The sequence below is a fragment of the Coloeus monedula genome (assembly GCF_965178545.1).
Source record: "Coloeus monedula genome assembly, chromosome: Z".
Taxonomy (NCBI): Eukaryota; Metazoa; Chordata; class Aves; order Passeriformes; family Corvidae; genus Coloeus; species Coloeus monedula.
This window is the reverse complement of record NC_138822.1, coordinates 66,299,062-66,320,601: the sequence shown is the minus strand read 5'-3', so window position 1 is coordinate 66,320,601 and position 21,540 is coordinate 66,299,062. Positions and strand designations below refer to the sequence as shown.

Here is a 21,540-nt window from a genome sequence, read left to right as displayed (position 1 = left end):
TCAGCATAAACTGGTGATAAACAGAATCATTTATTTGGAAGCATCTGGAACATGTAAACAAGGGGATAATCAAAAGATGTGCAAGCGCAGTCTGTATTTTGCCTTTATTGTTTCCATGAATATTATTTTCCTATAAATACTTTTTCCCATCTCCTTTCAACCCCTATTTTTTTTTGGATTGTTTTCACTGTGCATGTGTGGTAGCAGCTTTGAAGGATGATAATTTAATGGTGGGTTTCTCAGGGGGGAGAAAATTAAAATGTACAGCCTTTTGTCTGTGTGGTGAGTTGTTAAATCACTTCCCACAGTATGACACAGCTTGTGGCATTATACATGACATAAAAACTCTTCATTAACATGTGTCCTACTGTGAAAAATGTGCTATATTAGTTGGTCTGCCCGTAAGTAAACCTTGTTGTGAGAGAGGATTTTGTACTCCTGTGAATAAGAATTAAATATTGAGATTTATTTTATATTGTTTTATCTTGACAAAAATACAAGGAAGTTGCTTGGAAGATCTCTTTGCCTTTAGTGTCTAACACACTATTTATTATGTCTTATTTACTGTTTTTGTAAATATCCATTCAACTTTTCTAAACAAAGAGCCTGGAAAACCAGTATATACAACACACCAGAAAAGGAAGAAATGTAGTTGACTGACAAGCAATTTACTCTCTTTTATGAATTCTTCATACCTTCAGCCAAAGCCCACCCTGCCTAGGATGAAAGATGAAATGCAACTCAATAAAGTACTCAGCAGAGAACTCTGGATGGGAAGGCAATTCAATGTGCAGAGTAGGAACAGCTAGAAATTGTTGACTAGATAGACAATTCTGATTGATGAACATCTATAATGCCTCACCTCTCATCTTAATTACCAAACAGAATTGTGTAATTATTAATGCTATGCCAGTTCTTATTGCATTGTACTAAATGCAGACCCAGAGTGGACATCACTGAGCAAGTATATATTTCCTCATTACCATTATAGTAATGGACTATCACCAAGAAAAAGAAGAAGCACATGAGCACACAGAGAACATCAGCTCTTACATCTTCAGCTGTTATCTCTGCTTTCTATCTTCTTCTTTGTTTTTAGGTAACAATGCGAAATGTCGTATTTTCTTGCATAAGGTTATAAAAATGCACATATTAAAGATCAGCTCAGTTTTATCTCCTAAAGAATGGGATTAATTTTGAATATCTTTACAGCCCGTCATAACTGAAATGTAACACGTGGTTTTCTAAAATGAAGTTATGGCCTCAGAATCTTGTAGTGGAAGGTTTTTTTTCATTAAAGTAGGTTAAATTCCTACCAGAAGAGTGAAAACCTGTGATATTCTGGGTAATGTGGATTTTGACTAGCTTTCTGGCTGATAATGACCCAGAAATTTGTTATTGTCACACCTGTCATGCTGCTTCTGGATCATCAGTATATCTTCCTCCAAGGAAAGGTTAAATGTGTAGCCTTTCATTGCATGGTATGCGCTCTTTGCTTCTGCACAAGGAAGATAAGGCCTGTCAGAGGAAGTGGTGAATCATTGGTATTCTTCTGTTTTCTTCAATATCAGTGTTTTTTTCACAAACATAAGACATTTTTCTTCATTTTCCCTTCAATCCAGACAGAAAACACAGTATTGTATAAACAACAACTGACACAGCAAATACAGTCATATTCATATATCCTGCTCTGTTGCAAGCATGGAGGGCTTGCTATTTCCCATTTTTGCTAATACATGTGTATAGGAAACTTTCCTGTCTGACCATCCAGGAGCAACACCTGTATCACCTGGGCTGGGACCAAAGCTTTTTCACAGCGGATGGCTCCAATGACCCCACAGGTGCCCTGTTTGACTCCCTACACACCCCACACTCACACAGTCAGACCAGATTTCCTCATTGGCTCTCCTGCCTTTCCCATAGCAGAGTCTCAGATGTCTGGATCCTTAAAATCATTTAATCATGGTGCAGTAACAAATCAACAGCTCAAGCTGGTGCCTTTGAGGAGGATCTCCTAGTAAAGATGTTCTAGGCTTTTGTACCCTCAAAGTGTAAGCTCTCAAAAGTCTGGGGTCATCGGTTCCTGCTGTGTCTGAGTGTCCAGTTGCTGGGCTGACACTACAGATTCCCAGGCTCATTGTTATGAAAGGGGTAGCTCAGGTTTACTTTTCCTGGAGCTCCTACCACCCAGAGTTCAATCTGCCGCTTGCAGTGCCCTGCTCACCAAGCTACCCACACTGAACGTATCCTTAGCACACCCACTTCTCCCCAGACCCTTTTCCCATTGCTGTTTTGTGATACTAAGGACAGAGTAAATTTATTTTTCTCATTTTTGTCCCCCTTCTCCATCAATTTTCAGTACTTCTGTGTTGCTGGGACATCTTTGTCTATTCTCTGTCATATGTTAGTAAGGCCTTGCAGTCAGTAGGTGCCAGTACCATCAGTGAAAATAAGCATCACAAATTCAATACACATCATGCATTCTGCATACAAGTGAAGATGCTGGAATGTCCACTAGATTTTAAACCCTCCTTGAGAATGATTGAGGTGCAATTTCCCCATTCTGCTCACGTGTTCATCTACATCAGCTATTTATTTTGATAATTATTTCCTTTATCCATTGCTTTTCATGGTTTTCACTAATGGCTTCAATAATTATTTAGAGGTTTGTAAATGCAAGGGATAGAACAATTATTGTGGTATTAACCACAATCATTGAGCTTTTATGGCCTGCACCTGGAGAACACAAGAAGGATGAAACAAGTAGAAAAATTTCAAAAGTTGCAAATATGCAGATTTTCCTTATCAGTAGAGGAGGGAAGATCCTGAGCTGTTTCTTAAAGAAAGTTCTATTTCTGTGTATGGCTCCAACTATTCACCAGTTCAATTAAAATCTGGCAAATGTTAACATCTTCTTTTTATTATTACTGACATTATTACTAATTATTTCCATTATGTTCCTGCTGTGTCAATAATTGTGGCCACAAAAAATTTAGTATTCAAGTACACCAGGACCCTTTGTCTTGTTTTTGCTAAGACTGCTTCAAATTTTTAACCTTAGTACTCTCTTCAAAGTCCCAATTAGAGAGCTGATTTGGGGTTTTAGTTGGTAGGTTTATGTTTTTAATGGTTTGTCTCCCACTAATGCTAGATTATTTACTGGAAAACAGATGAAAAGCCTGAGGTCACCTCTCTCCCTGCCCTGCCTGCAGCAAGGTCTAAGCACCCAGTGCAGAGCAGCTGGTACGGAGCCAGATTCCAAATGGCCATCAAGACTGAGCATTGCAGTCATTTAACATGCCATAGAGAATAATCCTACATATGCCCTATTTTCATCATATCCAAAAGGTAAGCATGAGAGAGAAAGAGAGGAGATGGGTAAACTGTAAGATGCTGGAGCATTCTTAAAGCACATACCAAGTAAGCATTGCTGGGAATAATAAAGAGTTTAGGAGACATAAAGGAGGGCATGGGAAAAAGAATGGAGCCTATGGTGTACAGTGAAGTGTAGAAAACACTTGGTTGTATGAGGGAGATTTCAGACTCACTCTGTGGAAAAGCTGGCTTGAATGGTAAGTGTGTCAGAGCTCCTCACAGACAAGCAGGGTGGGAAAGGACTCATGGCATGATCCCATCTCCTGAAAAGATGGGAATGACAGAGCTTACCATCCTTACATCCTTACACCCTTACCATCCCTGTCTCTATAAGGGGTTGGAGAGGGCAGTGGTGTGTCTTCCCACTTTAAGGGATGGATACTGTGGGAAAGGGGAAAGAGACCCTTCATTGCTCCAATTACAGAAGGAAAATTATGTCCCCTGAAAAAACTGGAGAGCAACCCTTCCTGCTCAGAGGGGAATGGACACTTGGCACACTCATTAGAAAATAAAAGCAGGAAGTTCAGTTGGAAACACTGGACACTTTGGAAACACCTCCAAACTCAGAGTGGCTTCTCTTATACTCCCTCTCACTAAATAAAGAAATTGAGAAATAATAGATAACTTGGACTCTGCCCCAGATCCCACCACTATGTGACCTCTAATAATTCAGCTAATGGGCTTAGCAGTCTCCATGCTGTAGATGAAAATAGGAGAATTTTAAGGATTAATCAGTGAACTCAAGAAACCAGTAACTTTAAAAAAACCCCCAGTTTTGGTAGAGGTTTTTTTAATTTTCTTTTGGGTTGGTTGAAGTTTTTTGCTAAGGTTTGGGGGTTTTTTATTTCTTTTTCCTGGAAAGATGATGCACCCCAGTTTGTTGAGTACTCCTTTCAGAAATCAAAACATCAGAAGTACAACCTGTTTCCTGAATTTGCTGGAATAAACACTATACACAGCCCCCTTTGGAGCATTTTCTTTAGGGTGTTTCTCTTGTTGTCTGTGCACGTGACTTACTACATAATAAATCTAAAAAGCCTGTAGAAACCAGTCTCTCTGGGGTAGGCAAGAATCCTTGGAGGACTTGATCCAAAGAGTGATGAATAGATTAAGGCTGTCTCTAAAAGTTCATATTCCTGGTATATTTACTCAATGGACATGTCTTTATATTTGCTTGCCTCCCGTGCAATCTGTGGGTAAAAATATACTAGAGACTATTCCAGGTTATATGAATATTTGTCCTGGACATAGATGAATTATTAAAAAGTGATTGTCTGAAGAGATACTCAACGTCAACCCAAGGTATGTCAGCACTGAGTGCAACCTGAAATATATTGAGTGCAGCAAACAGCAGGTTTGCCTTCTGTAGCAGCTTCTCCAAGAAGCAATGCAGTGTTACCCAGGCACAGCCATGTTAAGTCTGAACTCGGGGGAAAATATACCCTGCTGGATCTGACTAAGAGAGGAGCTGCTCCTGCAGCTCCATATCCCAGGTCCAACTAGTAGTGACGCTGAAGACCTATTCCCAGCAGGCCACGTGCACACAACTCACAAAGGGTACAACACATGTATGTGCATATGCACATGACCATATACACACACACACTGGAGACAAAAACACCCAGGAGTGCTCCCACAAACACCAAGAGCATCATCATCCTCACACTGCTCCCCTCCACAACAGCACAGCATTGAGGTCCACTCATGAGAATATATATCTGTGGAGGCATACACATTGTGGCTCCCTCCATCAGCTGGGCTCATAAACTCAGTGTGCCCAGTACCTGCCCCTGAACCCCTGTCTCCTCAGTTTCTGGCACCTGGACATTAGCCTCCAGTGTTGACTCGCAGTGATGGGTTTCACTTTGGACAGTGGGACTGGAACTTTCCTGGAACAACCCTGGAAGGGACCTGGATGTGGTGTCCTGAGGGAGGTATCTTTTCAGCTTTTTACCGGCTAGCGCTTGTAGTTCAATGCCTTAGAAAGCCTCGAGCAACCCAGAGAGGTAGCACAGGCGATCTGGCACTTTAGTAGCTCTAAAATCGGTACCTGAATCAGCTGCAAAGCAAATACCATCAGCAGAAGCAAAGAGGGAGAAATACAGCTCCCTGCTCGCTCAATTTCCTCCAGTTAGAAGCTTTCAAATGAGACAGACGACAAGATGTTCGCAGAAAGGGTAGCAGAGCCGGGAGACGGCGGGGCCTCCCTCGATCGTCTCTTGTATCCGGAGAAGGGGAAAGGGGAGGACTGGGGGCGGACCCGGGGTGAGCGGCCAGTGAGACACTGCTAAAGAGTCTGAGTTACATTTGGGTTTGCCCATGCTTGGAACAAAGGGGTCCAGAGCACATGGCAGAGGCAAGTGTCTTTGGGAGGGGGAGGGGAAGCTCAGAACAGGCCGCAAGTGTCCAGGTCTTTTTCTGAGTCTTAGTTTGGTAACCTGCCTTAGTGCACGCCTGCTCCTCCAGGTTAGTGGACATAGGCTTTGGATAATCTGATGTTTCTTGCAATAGGCCTGAGAGCAGCCAGGGCCAGGATATTATTGGGGCTCTCCCCTGCGCCATAATCTCTCCGTGCTTCTTTTGGATGTACAGATAAGCTTTTATCACCTAATCTAATGTGAACAGTCTGATTTCCACAGCAGTAATATCAGAGCAGCTCTCCCACATTGCTCTGTGCTATCTACCTTGGCTTCCAGCTTCTCAGTTGCCTCAGCCAGCTGGGGCTGGGTGTTCCTGAATCCCACTCTGTCACACTGTGCAGCATTCCTTGTAAGCTGCCCAAGAGCACACACACAGGCACCCTGCCGTTGATGCCTGGGCAGTTATTTGATCTCACCGTTTTAAGATAAGCCAATAGCATTGCTTTTATTTGCATTCAGCAAGTGCTCTTTTCTGACAAGGGATGTGGTAGAATTGCAGTACAGGGAGAACATGCCTGGTGCTGATCATGGAAAGTAATGGATCATTGCACTCCTCCGTTAATCTGCCCCTCTGGAGTCTATACGTTATAAAAATTCAAGCATGATGCATATTCCCTGCCTACCATACAACTAGAAAGGGAAAGATTTACAAGGTAAATTACTATTGACATACACCAGGTCACTGAGAGTGAACAAGAACTGTCATTTCAGCTTACTGCAAACATCATCTTTGCCTTTTCATGTATTCAATCTTCCTGAGGCTGAAGTTCTTTACAAGGACAACTGTTTATGCTTTGGATTAATCAGGAGCCTCAGTCATTTGAAAGGTCATGTCTGCAAGGAACAGCCTTTTTTTTTTTTTTTTTCAAGTGTCCTATATGCTGACTTGGTGGGGAGTTGTGGGAATCAAAACCTATAGAAGCCAATAGTGGAAATGTATGTCTAAAAGAAAACATAACAATGATAAGCCTACTATATCCTTTGAATTAAGCTTCTTCTGATGTGGTGTTGGGTGTGGATACATTTGACTGATTTTCAGTCAGTTATATTTTTGCACTACAGTGTCTTTTACAAAATGTAAGCCTTTGGATTTTTTTGCAAGGACAAGACCTCTTCTTGTTACTTAAAAAAAAATTACCTAGAAGATGAGACATAAGCAAGACAGATTAAATAACGTCTATGAATAAAATAAGTTGCTTTAGTAATAAGCATTTGAGTGCACAGATTCACAGTTGTAGAATAAAAAAATCACATCTGGCTGCAGTAAAATGAAGGGAGCTTACATTCTTAATGAAAGAAACTCATGTAAAGCTCTGGAGCCAAAGTCTGCAAAACATGGCTGAATGAATGTTCTTTACACTTGTGTGGTGATATTTCTTCAGTATTTCTTCATATTCTAAATTTTTTTAATGTCTTCAGTATTTCTTCATCAATTTATTTCAACTTTGCAGATTATGTAAGTAATTCCTTCTGTAAAGCTTAATATCTTTACTGTATATTTTGCTTTTGAAACATATTTGATTTCCTGCTGACATAAAGGGAATAAATTGGCTCCCAACTAATAATTGTTCAGAGCTAAGCTCTTTTAGAGTCCTTAATGGACTAACACACTGACATTTGAGGTACTACTATTTGCAAAGTTGCTGTGGTGACAAATGTAGTTCTGGATATAAACACAATAATAATTCTGCTTTGCTTAACCACTCAGCATGATTCCAAAAGGACGTTTCTGCCAAACTGAATGCATGTTGTCCTTTTTTCTGAGAAATGGTATCTTTAATAAAATATAAGTGTACAGGGAAGTCTGACTTCTCTTTGATCACAGTACTTTTTGAACACCTACTCAAATTGCCATTAAAACAGATTTGAAAGTAGCACAGTGTCACTTCTTGAAGAAAAGATCAGGTCAGGCCCAAGGGAACAATCTGTAGCACAAAATGTCTAGAATTTGCCTCAGCTTCTTTTTGGTCATTGTGAAAAAGTGAAACATTCCTAAAGGCAGTGTGATCCTTCCTCTTAAATTTCTCTGCCTGGCACTGCAAACCCATCAGACATGGCCTAGAGGTTCTTTGACTCATGCAGGGAACCTGTAGGCGATGTCATTTGACCCAGGGTCACAAAGATAGCTATAGCAGCTTTTGCCCATGGCCATCCCTCTGGTTTTGCAGTAAGCAAAGCCAGCTGGGGAGATTTGATCCACTTGCTGTCTTTCACTAAAATCAGTTTTCAGACTACATCATGATCTTTTTCCTGAATTTTACAGTTTGTAGACAGGGGTCTGAATATGTAGAGATGATGGCTGTTTTATGAGAAGGGGTCACTAGTGAATGTAGTACCCACGCAGACCAGCTTCCAAGACATTTAGGTGACAGATTTTTGAAGCTATTTCATCTTTTCTCAAAGAAACTGAGAAAACAGGTCCCTGATATGCCACAGGATCCCTTTCCAGGGTGTCCTCTCTTAAGTGTGTAGTTAGAGGTTAGTTTCTATTCTACTGAAGTTTTCCTAAGCACCCTGTAATGTCTAAGGAGGGAGGGAGGGGTGGAGAAAGTAGTGTGAGACCGGCTGGGGGAAAGAGAAATGTTCTCTGTCTTTTTCTCTCTCCATTGATCATATGGAGACAGAAGAGATATTAATGTCCCACCAAACACTTAGAACCTAAAGCCAGACAGTCACAAGCCAGATAGTCACAAGTCCAAGACAAAGGGTAAGTGCTTGGAGTAAGTTTCCTGCATCCTGCATTACCTTGAAGGACAGGTACTGGTGCCAGTCAGAACGTGGTAACCAGCAGCATCACTCTGGCCTGGAGCCAGCTGTGAAGCTTTCCTTCCTACAGAGCAGGTCTGGGTGGCAGCAGAAAGGTGGCAGGCAGCAACTGAGAGGTACCATGAGTATGCCCCTAATTAATCCATTATTTGTGTCACGTTCAAAGAGAGCATTGTAAGCAGTTTCACCACCAGTATTCATGGTGTTTCAAGGCCTCAGATACTCCCATTCAGCTGCAGTCATGGTTAAGGCTTGTATAATTTAAATGGAAGATAAATCAGTGTTCAGACTCAGCCCCTGCCCATGGCTTGATGCACAATGTAAATGTTGCTGCCCTTCTGGTAGATCAAAGACATGTAGAGGAATGTGCTGGAGACAAAGAACAGAACGAAGACAGACTGGCTCTGAAATTTTGAGGTTTTGCTGCTGAAGTTACATCCCGATCTTAAAAGATAAGAAATGAATAAGTTGTTGGTTTTCTTTCAGAGCTCTGTTTTTAGATTATAAGGTTTGCATTAAAATGTGAAAATGGAGAAAGTGTCACCACTTCTTTCTAAAATATAGGAAGAATGTTGATGGCAGGAGAAAATACTATTTTTAGCAAGGAAAAGTAAAACCTGTGTTGATACTCTGCCCATAATATCCTAACAGATAATCCTTAGTTTATTTGAAATTTGTAACTAAACAGAATCATGCTACCCTAGTTGTCAAAATCAGTATTGTTTTTTTATTCTTGTTGCAACTCTGCTTGAAATTGACTTAAGGGGAATTTGCTTTGCTTTGACTCCTCTCTCTCTTTCTCTTTTAAGGTCAACTCAAATCAAAACATACTCTTGGGATAATGCCCAGGTTATTTTGGTTGGGAACAAATGTGACATGGAGGATGAACGGGTAATCTTCACTGAGAGGGGAAAACATTTAGCAGAGCAACTTGGTAAGAAAAGAAACAACTAAAGCTTTATGATTGCTTGTGAGAATGCACAAACTAATCTCATTAATTGCTACAGTACTTGTAAATACATGTTCATGACACATTCATTGTAAAGGAATAGTCACACATTGCCTCTCTTTTATTTCTACAGCCTTTTTGATACAGAGCAAGATTAGCATGTGTCTGTATATATACAATATCTTTAGATCATTAGTGCTACAGGCAGATAAATCCTAGAAAAGAAACAAGTAAATCAAAAAAACCCAAGCACCATCCACTCAAAAAAAAAAAAAAAAAAAAAAAAAAAAAAAAAAAAAACACAAGGAAAAGGAAAAGAAAGTGAAAAAAAGAGAGAGGAAAGGAGAAATTGCAGAAACAGCTTGCTAGACCTTTTTGCAAGTTAAATGGGTTTGGGTTATGATTACCAATACCAATAACCCAAAACAGAAAGATGCTGCTGTCCAACTCCCACTGCTGACACTTCATCCACTGATCTACTCTATATTTGCAGAGGTGTAGATATGAACTTGTTTCATAAAGTCTCTCTCTGGGAAGCAAATTTTGTACACACAGAAAGTTGCCAAGCTGTGAACACCTTTGTTGTTTCTGTTTCTACACAACAGTGTTATCCTTTCATACTATGAAATGTTTTTAAAGTGACACTGGCCAAACTTTAATGGAAAATCTCCAGAGCATCACTGTAATACTACTACCCAGCCCCTTTTTTCCTTCAAGTTTCCCTGTCTCTGGAGAGTAAGCTCAGCAGGTGTGCAAATCAAACTCTGGCATTGTTAGAGGTCAGTTTATGTGCAGGGAATCATAAATTATGAGCATGGATTTGTTGTTGTTTTTAAAACTGAGTGTGGTGAAAGCTCAGTGTGGTCAAAATACATGTAACCAAGATCTCCTTGTCACTATTCCTATATAGGTAGTTTGATGAAAGGATGTTTTAAGAAGGGATCTAATCTCATGGTGGTGGTTCTTAAGTTGTGTATATGCATAGGTCAATGACCTTATTTTTTAAAAAATAATTTTTTCTAGTTGTACAATTGCTTTTCCTGGTGAACAATTTCATCAGAATAACATACCTTCCTATTGCACCTGTCTTAATAAATGTTGCATACATGTAAAAGAACTCCTTGAAAGTACACATTAAAGATTACTATAAATTAGTCCTTGAAAGGTGACGGGAAATATTTAACAGAAGATTATATCCAGAAAAGTTTCCAATATTTGTGAAGAACTGAGTTTCTCAAACTGCTTGCAAAAAAACTGTGATAGTTACCCTTGCACTTGCTTTAACAGAGGATATTTATCTTTGAAGAAATACCTGTCGTATTTTTATATTTTTTTTTATCTGTTCTTCCCATTTCTAATATTTATTCATTGTAGTAGGAGATAAGAAAGTGTATTCATTGGACAAATAGATCTCAAAAATCTAACAGTCTATTTTACCACAGATTTTAATGAGGTGCTAAAATGTTTTGCAACAATCATAAATTTTCACTATAGAGTTTGAAGATTTTTTAAAGTCACAACAAATCCAAATTTCTATTCCTTGAACCATATTCCTATTTAAAAAAAAAATGCAGTGAATTGACAAGGAATTCCAAAGGTCATGAATTTATCAAGACAAAAAGGAACTTTGCATGTTGTACAGTCAGGAATCCTCAGATGTAATAACTAATGTTTGAAAAAAAGAAAAAAAGAGTAATGAGATAGATATCAAAACTCATGTTTCAGGCTTTAAAGCAAATTCTAGCTCCTGGGATTTAAAATTCAATCTTTATGGAAGAAGATTATTCTCTATTTCCATATTTATCTACTCAGGGGTGTTCTCTTCTCAGATATATATCCTGTGGCTATCTCAAGGGCAGATTATTGTATTAGATAACTTGTGTCTCTGATCCAGTCATTTACTGTAGTCAGACTGCACACACAAATGTTTACATGTTTCCTGTACAGCTGCAATAATTTCTTAAATCTGCCCAGAGACTGTGTGAGGTGGTGTGGGGAACAGCAGAAGAAAGACTTTCTGTTAACTGCACTAAGTGCACTGGCCTTGCTGGCTGGTTTGGAGGACACCTATTGTGTTATACTCATGTGACTCTCTTTTGTTTCTCTGGCAGTAAGTTGATAACATTTCTTACAGACAAGTTTTAAAAATAACATTATAGATTTTTCTGCCCAGCCAGGCATTTTAAAACTGTGGGCCCTTTGAACGCAATGTTGATCGCAGACACAATTGCAAGCAAATACTATTCATGAGTGCTGTACAAATGCTACACTGCGACATCCTGTTCTCAAGTGTGGTTTTATTTTCAGCCCTTGTTTTTTTGAAGTCACTGAGAAAATGAATACATGCACCTTCTGGGGTGAATTTTCAGAAGGTCAAAAAGAGCACTGGGCATTTAAGCCTCTAGGAAACGTGGTGTTCTGTTGAGAACAGTGTTACTGGAAAATGGGGCCTCCTTGTGGCTCCTGACCTCTCTGAAAAGTGTGGCCCAAAAGTTTATTAAGGAGGTGTAATCATTCATTTCTGTAAATCTCTGTGCTGGCTTATTTTTCAAGTGTAACCCAAACAAGTGGTTTAAATCAACCAGCAATAGGTCTCATTACTGTTGGAGGAGATGTGGCTGAACTAGTCAAGTATCCTGTGGTACCTCTGAGTACCTTTCTCATGGTACAAATCAAAGTTCACAGAAGAAAGAAGGAAGTTAGGAATGCAGACCTGACCATGAAGGAAAATTACAGAATGTTTATAAGGTCAGAATATGTCTTGTTTGCTTTGAAGATGTGTATTTAAATTTATTGTTAATGACATGACATGGGCAATACCATGTCATTGATCATATGGATCATAGCTACAAGCAGTCTAGTAGGTGTTTTGTAAAAAGTGTGAACTGGCAAACATGCAGTGATACTTTCTCTGATCATAGCAAATTATATTTGTGGGTCTTATGAACCAAATGCAATTCATTTATATTCAATAGGCCTTTTGCAAATTTTCCATGGATTTGTACAGTGATGTTTTTAAGGCCATATAGAATCATGCCACTCACAATGTCCTTTAAATATGCACAGTTTCTCTGTTGTCTACTTCTCCTTTGAATTGGCCCCTTGATAGTTTTATTTTATGTTTCTTCACTGTTATATTCTTACAGTGTACAATTGTTACCTGGTCTGTACCTCTCTGGGTTTCAGAGAACTCTGTCACACTCCTTTTTCTCCATACAGTAATTCCCAGAATATTTAATTGTTCCAGGCATAAAAACACAAAGACACACATTAGTCATTCCTTATCAGCCTATTCAGTATTTTTAAGTGCTTTTTTCAGAAATCAGTTCATAGTCATTTAACACAATAGCATCATTAAAAGACTAAGGTTAGAATGAGATGAAAAGGGATCAAATTAAGTCATGTAACTTTTTCTCATATAAGTATCATTCCAAGAAAGTGTAGAAATGTGACAAACCAGCCAATAGAGATCAGTACTTAACACAATGTTAATATTGATATGGTAATCACAGCAAACACATTTAAAGAAGTTTATTCTCTAATCATTACCAAAAAAGGGAATGGAATATAATTCTTATGATATTTTGTATCTTCATGAATGTTTGCTCTAACCAGTACATGGATTGGCTATAGAGTGAAACCCCAATATAGTCAGCACTTACATGCGTTAAAGCATTTTAGTTAAACGGGGTTGGAACTTCATGCAAGTGAAATGCATGCACACTTGCCAGCTGAATTACTCACACAGTTTTCTGAGATATTACTCTCATGCCTTTCAGCAAAATTCATACATTCATAAAAGTTTGGTGTCAGTTGTCAAAAGAGAAATAAAAGGAGTGACTCACAGGTGGCTTGATGTCTTGGTTCTTCTATTCCCGGTCCATATGATATACTGATATTGTTATCTACATTCCAGCTAAGGATTAGCAGGCAGAGGTGTGCACGGACCTTTGAATAGAGTCTGAATAACTGCACAGGCAATTGGATAGTTGCATATGCAGTTTGACATACAGTTTCTCCATTTATTTGGGACATTCTGCCGTGCATGCTAATTAGACACATCATTTTTTATGTGTTCTTTAGTTTCTCAGGTTCTTCTTATGCTTTGCCATCCAGGATCATCCATGGCTGGGGGCATTCCTCATGTCCAAGCATGCCCTAGGTTGCACTCGCCTGTTTTCTAAATTTATCTGGCATGCTGTCTCTCCTAGAGGCCAACAACCAATGTCAGTAAACAAAATTAAACAGGCCCTTTCTGGGGGAGCTCTCACATTCTCTTCTGCAAGGGGCAGCAGAAACCAGCCCTCACACTGGATTCAGGGCACCTGCAAAGGCCTCTGAATATTATGTGCCCCATGGCCAGCAGTGCATGTGACTTCATTGCACCTCCACAGCTTGCCACTCAGAGAGATAGTCATTTGACCCCTCAGATGTAACTATGTACCTTATCGCCATCTTTTTTCTTCTCATTTGGGCTGTTTCTTCCTTTAAGTTTTTATTTCCACTTCCCTCCTTCCCTCCCTTCCTTCCCTCCCTCCCTTCTTTCCCTCCCTCCCTTCCTTCCCTCCCTCCCTCCCTTCCTTCCCTCCCTCTCTTCCTTCCTTCCTTCTTTCCTTCCTTCCTTCCTTCCTTCCTTCCTTCCTTCCTTCCTTCCTTCCGAATTCCGAATTCCGAATTCCTTCCGAATTCCTTCCTTCCTCTCTTTTTCTTCTTTTTCTTTTTTCTTCTTTTTCTTCTTTTTCTCTCTCCTTCTCTTGATTCCCAGTGCTTTGAAAATAAATTCCACCAAAAACAAGAAAAAAAAAAAATCTTAACTTCAAAAAGAATCATTCTTCCCTGCCTATTTTGTTTTCATTTTTGTCTTGGCTCATATATTTATGTAGGTGATGGTTGTGCCAGGGAGATGACAGAGACACAATTGAGCTGTGATTACATTTCCTCAAATTAAACCATTTAGCATGCCAGTAAGTGTGAAAGTGGGGCATTTGTCAGTGTTGTGGGCTTACACAGGGTGCAACTGTTTGTGGTCTAACCCAGCCTGCAAGAGCAGACCTGCTGCTGCGGTGGCACAGGAACATGACTGGTTTCTGAATCCTTCCTGGGCTGGGGCACAAGGCAGCAGCTCCCCAGCATCAGGATTGGAGTGCACCTTCCCTTGCCTTGGGGTATGAGCCTGGGGGGTAACGCTTACAGTAGGCATCTGTGGGCACACTGGGGCTACCAGGCAGCTGTGTTTAGGCACTGAACTGAAGAGGCATTTTTAGTGCTGTAATTTTGGCATGTAAATCAGGAACCAAGAGGGAGCTGACACCTCAGCACACAGTTTGCTATAACAGCAAGTTCTGTTTTGCCTCTGTGGCTGACTGGAGGCTGTGGTGCCCTAGGCAGGGTCACCCGCAGCTTAGAGAGCATGGACATATGGCTGCATCTAACTTTGCATTAAAAATGAAAATAATTGGGTAGTGCAGCAATATGCCTGTTCAAACTTCCATCCTTCACCGTTTTTTAGGTCTTTTTAATGGGCAAATGTTTGTTCCAGGGAAAAGAGACAGACTGACAGTGCTGAAAAATACCAGTCTTTTGTTTAGTTGCAACACAGAGAGGGTATTGGCAGAGCAATTAAAGGTTCCTGTCTCCAGGATGTTCTTTTACTGGGGAAAATGCCAGCCTGCCACTGCTTTCACATACTGGGAGTTGCATTACAGCAAAGTTATTTAATAACAATGAGAAGCAAGTGTTTTCTCAACCAATGTCTCCTGTAAACACACAAAAAATATATTTGCCAGAAATCTAATTTATTGCCCAAATGCACTCATTTAAAAAGTATCTGGAAACCACAGTCAAATTCAATACAACTTTTTTTTCAATTTTATATGAAACCTTCTGTTCTGAAAGACTGGAAGATGAGGTGTTAGCTAGAGCACGACCAATAACTGCCTCTTGAGTCTGTCCATTCTGCCACAGCTGACAGTCCCTCTTTAGCTTTTTTTTTGTTAATAAATTTGGCCATCCTAAAGATTGAATGAATACCTTAGCATTTCGGTTAATAATCTTTATCTCCCTTTTAATTCTCTACCTTGAATGGTGATAAAGCACTGCTCTTCACTGAGATAATATTAGCAGAGTCCTGTTCTGAGGCTTAATGTTGTTTTAATACTTTTCTTAACATAGTTCAGCACTTGGGCTTGTTAGGACAGCAGGGATCCCATCCTACTGACCTAGAGAGCAAAGCACAGCATAATCAGATCTGCTGCCAGGACCAGATAGTTGCTGATGTAGGAGATACTTTGAAGAACAGCAGTGGTCTGTAGCTACTTTTGGCCCACTTTCCTAGGAGAGATGACCTTTGCAGTCATAGCATACCTGTCTTGTCTCTCTTTGACTAGAACATATTGACAGTTCTAAGGAAGTGGACATCTGAGCAGAGGAGAAAGGTCTTGCAGTTGCCTTGACTGATAGGCAACTTGTGCCTTGAATGAAAAACTTATTAGATACTATTCATAGCAGGCAAAAAGGTAAGTGGCTGCCAGTGCCCCCTCAGAACTGCCCAGGATGCATTTCCAAGAAAATAAGGCCTTATTAACTCCTCTCCTTTACATACAATGACATTGTTAAATTATTCATCCCCATGACTTCCTAGATTTTGCCTTTTACATACCACTCTTACAAAGGGAGCAGCTTCCTGCAGCCATTTCTTGCTCTGATGTTACAGTCTCCTACTACTCCTCACAATACTGGATTGAACAAGTCACTGAGAAAAGCGGCACTAAGGACCACAGTTCAAGCTTGTCTTCATGAAAGCTTAGAAGGATAGTTATTGAGGGAACACACCCTTGTGGTCATCTGCAAAACATAACATCAGGGGTGATAAATAAAATTGTCTTGGTTGTAGACAAACACTCTGAAACCAAAATGCCTTCCTGATCAACTGGTGAAACATTAGCATAGGTCTTGTGTGTATTGTCTGTGGAACTGTGCTTAAAATTTGTGCTCTTGATGTCACATTTTCTCAGGAAGATGAGAGGGTGCAGAATGTTCTTTTTGCATATGACACTGCTTTCTTGGCTTTTTTCTTCTACATGGTTTGAAAGCAGACATAAACAAGTGTTAATGAGCAGTCATGAAGGCGCCTCTACAGAGCCAGCACATATGTGAGGCAGAGAGGGTACAAAGTCAGTAATTCTGGCTGTGTATGATTCAGGAAAGCTATCTAACTGCTCTGTGTGCATTTTAGATCAGCAGGTGAGCAACAGCACCACGTCAGTGCCCTGTCTAGCCCTGCTGCTGTAGACTGACAGCCTGTAATGTGAATGAAAAACTTATTAGATACTATTCATAGCAGGCAAAAAGGTAAGTGGCTGCCAGTTCCCCCTCAGAACTGCCCAGGATTCATTTCCAAGAAAATAAGGCCTTATTAACTCCTCTCCTTTATATACAATGACCCTTGCCTGCTGCCAAGAGCTTGCCAGCTTTCTTTGAGTCATTAGCAGGGAAAGAGGTAGATAAGGGAAAGAATCAGCAAGGGAAAACTTAACTAAACACAAAACAGGCACTTAAATTAAAATACCCTGTTGCATGTTCCACACACTTTGTACAAATGTTCAGGCAACACTTTGACATTCGGGATTTTCTGAGTTTCAGCTCTGTTCTGCCTTACCTACCCACTTGCCTCTTGGGCTTGTCATGTCTTTGCAATAATCTCCTCTGCCCGGCCTCATCCACATCAGCAGTACAGATCATCACAGGTGGTGGGAACAGGGTGTTCTTTGAGCTCTGCTTCCCTGAGCATCACTAGATAGCTGCCTCACTTCACACTTATACCCCCATAGAAAATCTTTTCTCTCCATTAATAATGAGCAGTGGAAAAAAATCCTGAAGAAAGTATTAAAAGTCATAGAACTGAGGCTGTCATGCACAGGGATTTTAGAAGCTTAGGGTGTCCAAGAGCCATTAGTAAAATAATTGCAAGATGAGTCAGGAGAGAAGGAGGTGTCATGGGGAAAAAGATCTGCAAAATACTCCATAACAGAATGAAAACAACAAGAATTCAAGTGCTGATTCCAGGCACACTCTGCTAGGAAAAATGCTGTATATCTCTTTGAAACTGTTCCACAGGAAAGGTTTTGATTAAACAAACAAACAAGCCAAAAGAACCAATCTAATTTATTGGGATCTCTTGCATAAGGTAACATTCACATGAGAAATTGAATCCCTTCCCCAGGACAGCCAGTTGCTGTCCAGGTGGTTACAGGAGCCTCTCTTGCAAGGCTCTTTGTAAGGGTGCCTTTGGCTGCATCAGATGAGATTCTGAACTCCTGTTCTGCTGAATTCTTGTAATCCAGATGGTTCTACTTGCTCAGTACATACCATGATGCTGTGACGGTGATTACCAGAAACTGCACAAAGCTTTTAACTGTCTTAACTGGCTTCAAAAAGCTCTTCTGTGTGACCATTTCTGCACCTGCAAGAACAGTTTCCATGGACCATCTACAAGTGTCTTACCTTTGCTGAATCTCTTTTACAGCAGGAACTGCCTGGGAGGAGCTCACAAGTATGCCCCATCCTCTTCTTGGGATGTTTATTTACACATTCAAGCATATAAATAGTACCTATCATAGGCCTATACACAGCAGGAGCTGTTTGGGATAATTTCCAAGACTGTCCAAAATTCCCACCTGTACAGTTTTGGTAAAGAATAAAGCATTAGTTTTGTTGTGGAGGCTGTTGGGTGCTCAGCCACTTTCTCACAGGTCTGTCCATTGTGTCATCTATGCAGCAAAGCCTAGCCTAGAAGGTCCAGGCAATTAATGTCCAGGGTGATAGAATACCATCACAGTCTGATACCCAACTACACCACTATGACTGCAATTATTGTCTTATATCAAAATCATATCTGAAATTCCTTAGAAATCACCACAGCTGTATTTTATTTGAATCAATTATTTTGTGCTTGACACTTTGTAACCCTCCACTTGACCTGGAGAATGGGTGCCTTTAAGTTTTTCATTATGTTCTTATGCAAAACATCCTCACCGTGATAGTGGGCCTGTTTTCTTGATCTTATCCCTGTTATAGTATTTCTTGACATGGGTCTCCTCTCTTCTTTGTGACTGTTTTCCTTTCACTTTCTGCTTTTGTCTGTCCAGATGTCTTACCTAGATATCATATCTGCTATTTCATGATCATCTGATGTGTTCATTGTTGCATCTTTATAACTGTAAAATCTGTTCCACTCCTAAATGTCCTTAAGATTCATTGTTCTTCCTATCATCTCCAAAGCTTTGGTGTACCATTCCCTCATTGTCACTCAACCCTTCTGCCCTGTGGTTCTGCTTGTTCCTCTATGGAACAGCTCCTCCTCCTCCTTCCTGTGGAGAAGACACTAACAGTTGTGGAAGATTCTTGACTGTGTTTCTGGGCTAGAGTTGCAGCTGCGTTTCAACACAGCATACTGAAATTGTGGAGGATCTTCCTTCCCCCAGGCATCTCCCAAGTAGTCTAAACCGCTTTCTCCTCCTTTCAGCTCTGCAGAAGGGCCAAAGCCACCAGCAAGCGATGCTACACTGACTTTCCTCATTTTCCATCTAGTTTAGGACAAAGGACATGTGTGAGCAAAGCTAAACTAAAGCAATACCATGTAGATTCAAACTATATCCCAGTATATAACTTTTGTAGATGGTCTTTTATTGACAGTTTTCCTGCTTTCTAGAGAAATGTGGAATGGAAAAGTTTCTGTGGCAATGTGTTCTCATACTGGTGAGCTTACCCTTACACCTTCCTGATACCAACAGAAGTCATATGGCCAACCAAATCCCTGTAGAATATTTATAGCTCTTGTTTTCTAAACTCCCTGTAAACACTAGCTTTGGCTGGTGGTTAGTTCCTATACATTTAAACATTTTAGTACTTTGTGATACTTCAGTCCAAAGCACCTTATGTAAATTAAAAATACGAAAAAAAAATCAGAGCAGAGTTGAGTTTCTATATTTCTTATTGCTTCTTGCTGGGTATCATGCCAAGCTAAATATAATTATCTGCAGTAATTCCAGGATAGAATTCAAATATGAAAAAGCTGCATGGAAAACAGTTGTAGGACTGAATGTGCACATTACATTCTGTTTAGATGGCATACTGAATACATAATACTAATGTGACCAAAGTAGTTGCATTTAAATTTCTTTCAAAACAGAATAAAACAAACCATTAAAAAAACGCAAACCAAACCACCAGACCCACAAAGATCTGTTTTCTGTCCTTCTGCCAGGAGTTTCAAGTGACTGAAATTTTCTGACCAGGATTTTTCTCATAATTAAAGACAGTGGTAATTGCACATTAATTTTCAGATTTAATCAGAAAGAATCAAAATAGTTATGCAAAGGCTAAGCCAGACTATGCAAAGGCTTCTGTAAAAACTACCAGTGAATCAGATGTTTTGTAAACTGTTTCAATGTTGCATCCATAGGTAGTGGAAAGATAGGAGTGGAAGAAAGTTTTGAATTATCAGGCAACAGGTGAGCAATGTTGTAATTTACAGGGGAAGAAGGTAGAGCATGTGGGAAAAGTCCTTGCAAACAATGAATTAAAGACAAATGCTTTGCAAAGGACACAAGGACAGGGAAGACCCAGAACTGGCAGAAGCCTTCTAGGTACAGTCTGACCACCACGCTGCAAACTGGGCCTAGATGAGTGAGACACATGGGAGGTGAGACGTGCTACAAGTGGGGGCAGAGGAGAGAACTTAGGCAGACTGTCTCCAGAGAGCTTAGAACAGCTGTCTCTGCTCCATAAAAACTTTCAGTGTCCCTTGTGGGCTAAGGATAGTTCTGGTTTTTGCCTTTGGCGTAATCACTGGGAATGAACACATAAAAAATCCTTCTGTATAAATTAATTGTTTTCTTCCTTATGTGCATTTCTGTATCTTTTTATTAGTTTGGTGTGTGGAGCTGGGAATCCCTTTGGTCCCGTGGATCCACATTTAACTTTAGTAAATATCAAATTGCAAAAATCTCTACTTGTTTTCCTTGGTTTTTTACCTGTATTTCCTGAGCATTATTTTGTATTTTGGCACCACCTTAATAACACAATGGAAATGGCAGTTTCCAAATGAATAATGCTCAGAGGAATGTAATACTTAGAGATGGAGCAGCAGATTACTCATTCCCAATGGCTATATATATAGGGCATTTCTAAAATAATACAGACAGGTATCAATTTTTAGATTAAACTGTTTTAAAGTAGACTTTTTCTAAGGGAATACATTTGGAGCAGTCCTGACTTCATCTGTCTTTGTATAAAGCCAGTAGCACTAGTGTACTTACTCTGATTGTATTGTAATTTTAACTGCTCTTCTTTCATTTGTGTGCTCTCACATGTTTCGTTTCTGAGTGTCTCTTGGTCAAGAGAAGTTTGTATATTTATTGGAGATGCCGAAATACACATAGAGCATAAACATGTTTTTTATTTTCTTAGGATTTGAATTTTTTGAAACAAGTGCCAAGGAAAACATTAATGTCAAGCAGACGTTTGAGCGACTTGTGGATATCATCTGTGACAAAATGTCAGAAAGTCTGGAGACGAATCCCACCATTGCTGCCAGCAACCAGAACACACAGCTAAAGGACACCCCTCCTCCACAGCAGCCCAACTGCAGCTGCTAATGCAGCTATCAGCAAAGGCAGCTCCAGTGTGTTCTGTTGCCAACAGAGTATTTATGAATGGTCTATATGCCTTTATTTATACTGTCTTATTAATTTATTTGGGAGAACAGTCTTGTTTGACATCATCAGATGTTGGAATATGCATATGGGGATAGAGCAGTTTTCAGTCTGAAAGGATGATGCATATTTCAGAGTCTGGCTTTTGCATGCAGGCTGTATATTAATTTCTCTTTTCTTTTTACTGTTCTACATCACACTTCAGCTGGTGCCATGTCCTCAAACCACATTGGCCTAGAATTGTCTCTCACTACATCAGTTAAAAGTTAGGTAGTTCAATCTTCAGGGTGATGGTCAGGGTGTTTTGAGTAAGCTT

The 21,540-nt window shown here is 40.0% G+C and overlaps 1 protein-coding gene across 1 annotated transcript in view; it reads left to right on the top strand.

Moving 5' to 3' along the window:
• The window catches only part of RAB3C (RAB3C, member RAS oncogene family), a gene marked incomplete at both ends in the record, with an annotated part of 117,943 nt that extends 96,776 nt beyond the window's left edge, over positions 1-21,167 (top strand). The window contains 2 exons of the mRNA XM_082301197.1: positions 9,371-9,495; positions 20,980-21,167. Of these exons, the coding sequence (XP_082157323.1) occupies positions 9,371-9,495; positions 20,980-21,167 (313 nt within the window). The remainder of the gene's footprint in view (positions 1-9,370; positions 9,496-20,979) is intronic.
• Between the last annotated feature and the right edge of the window lie 373 nt (positions 21,168-21,540).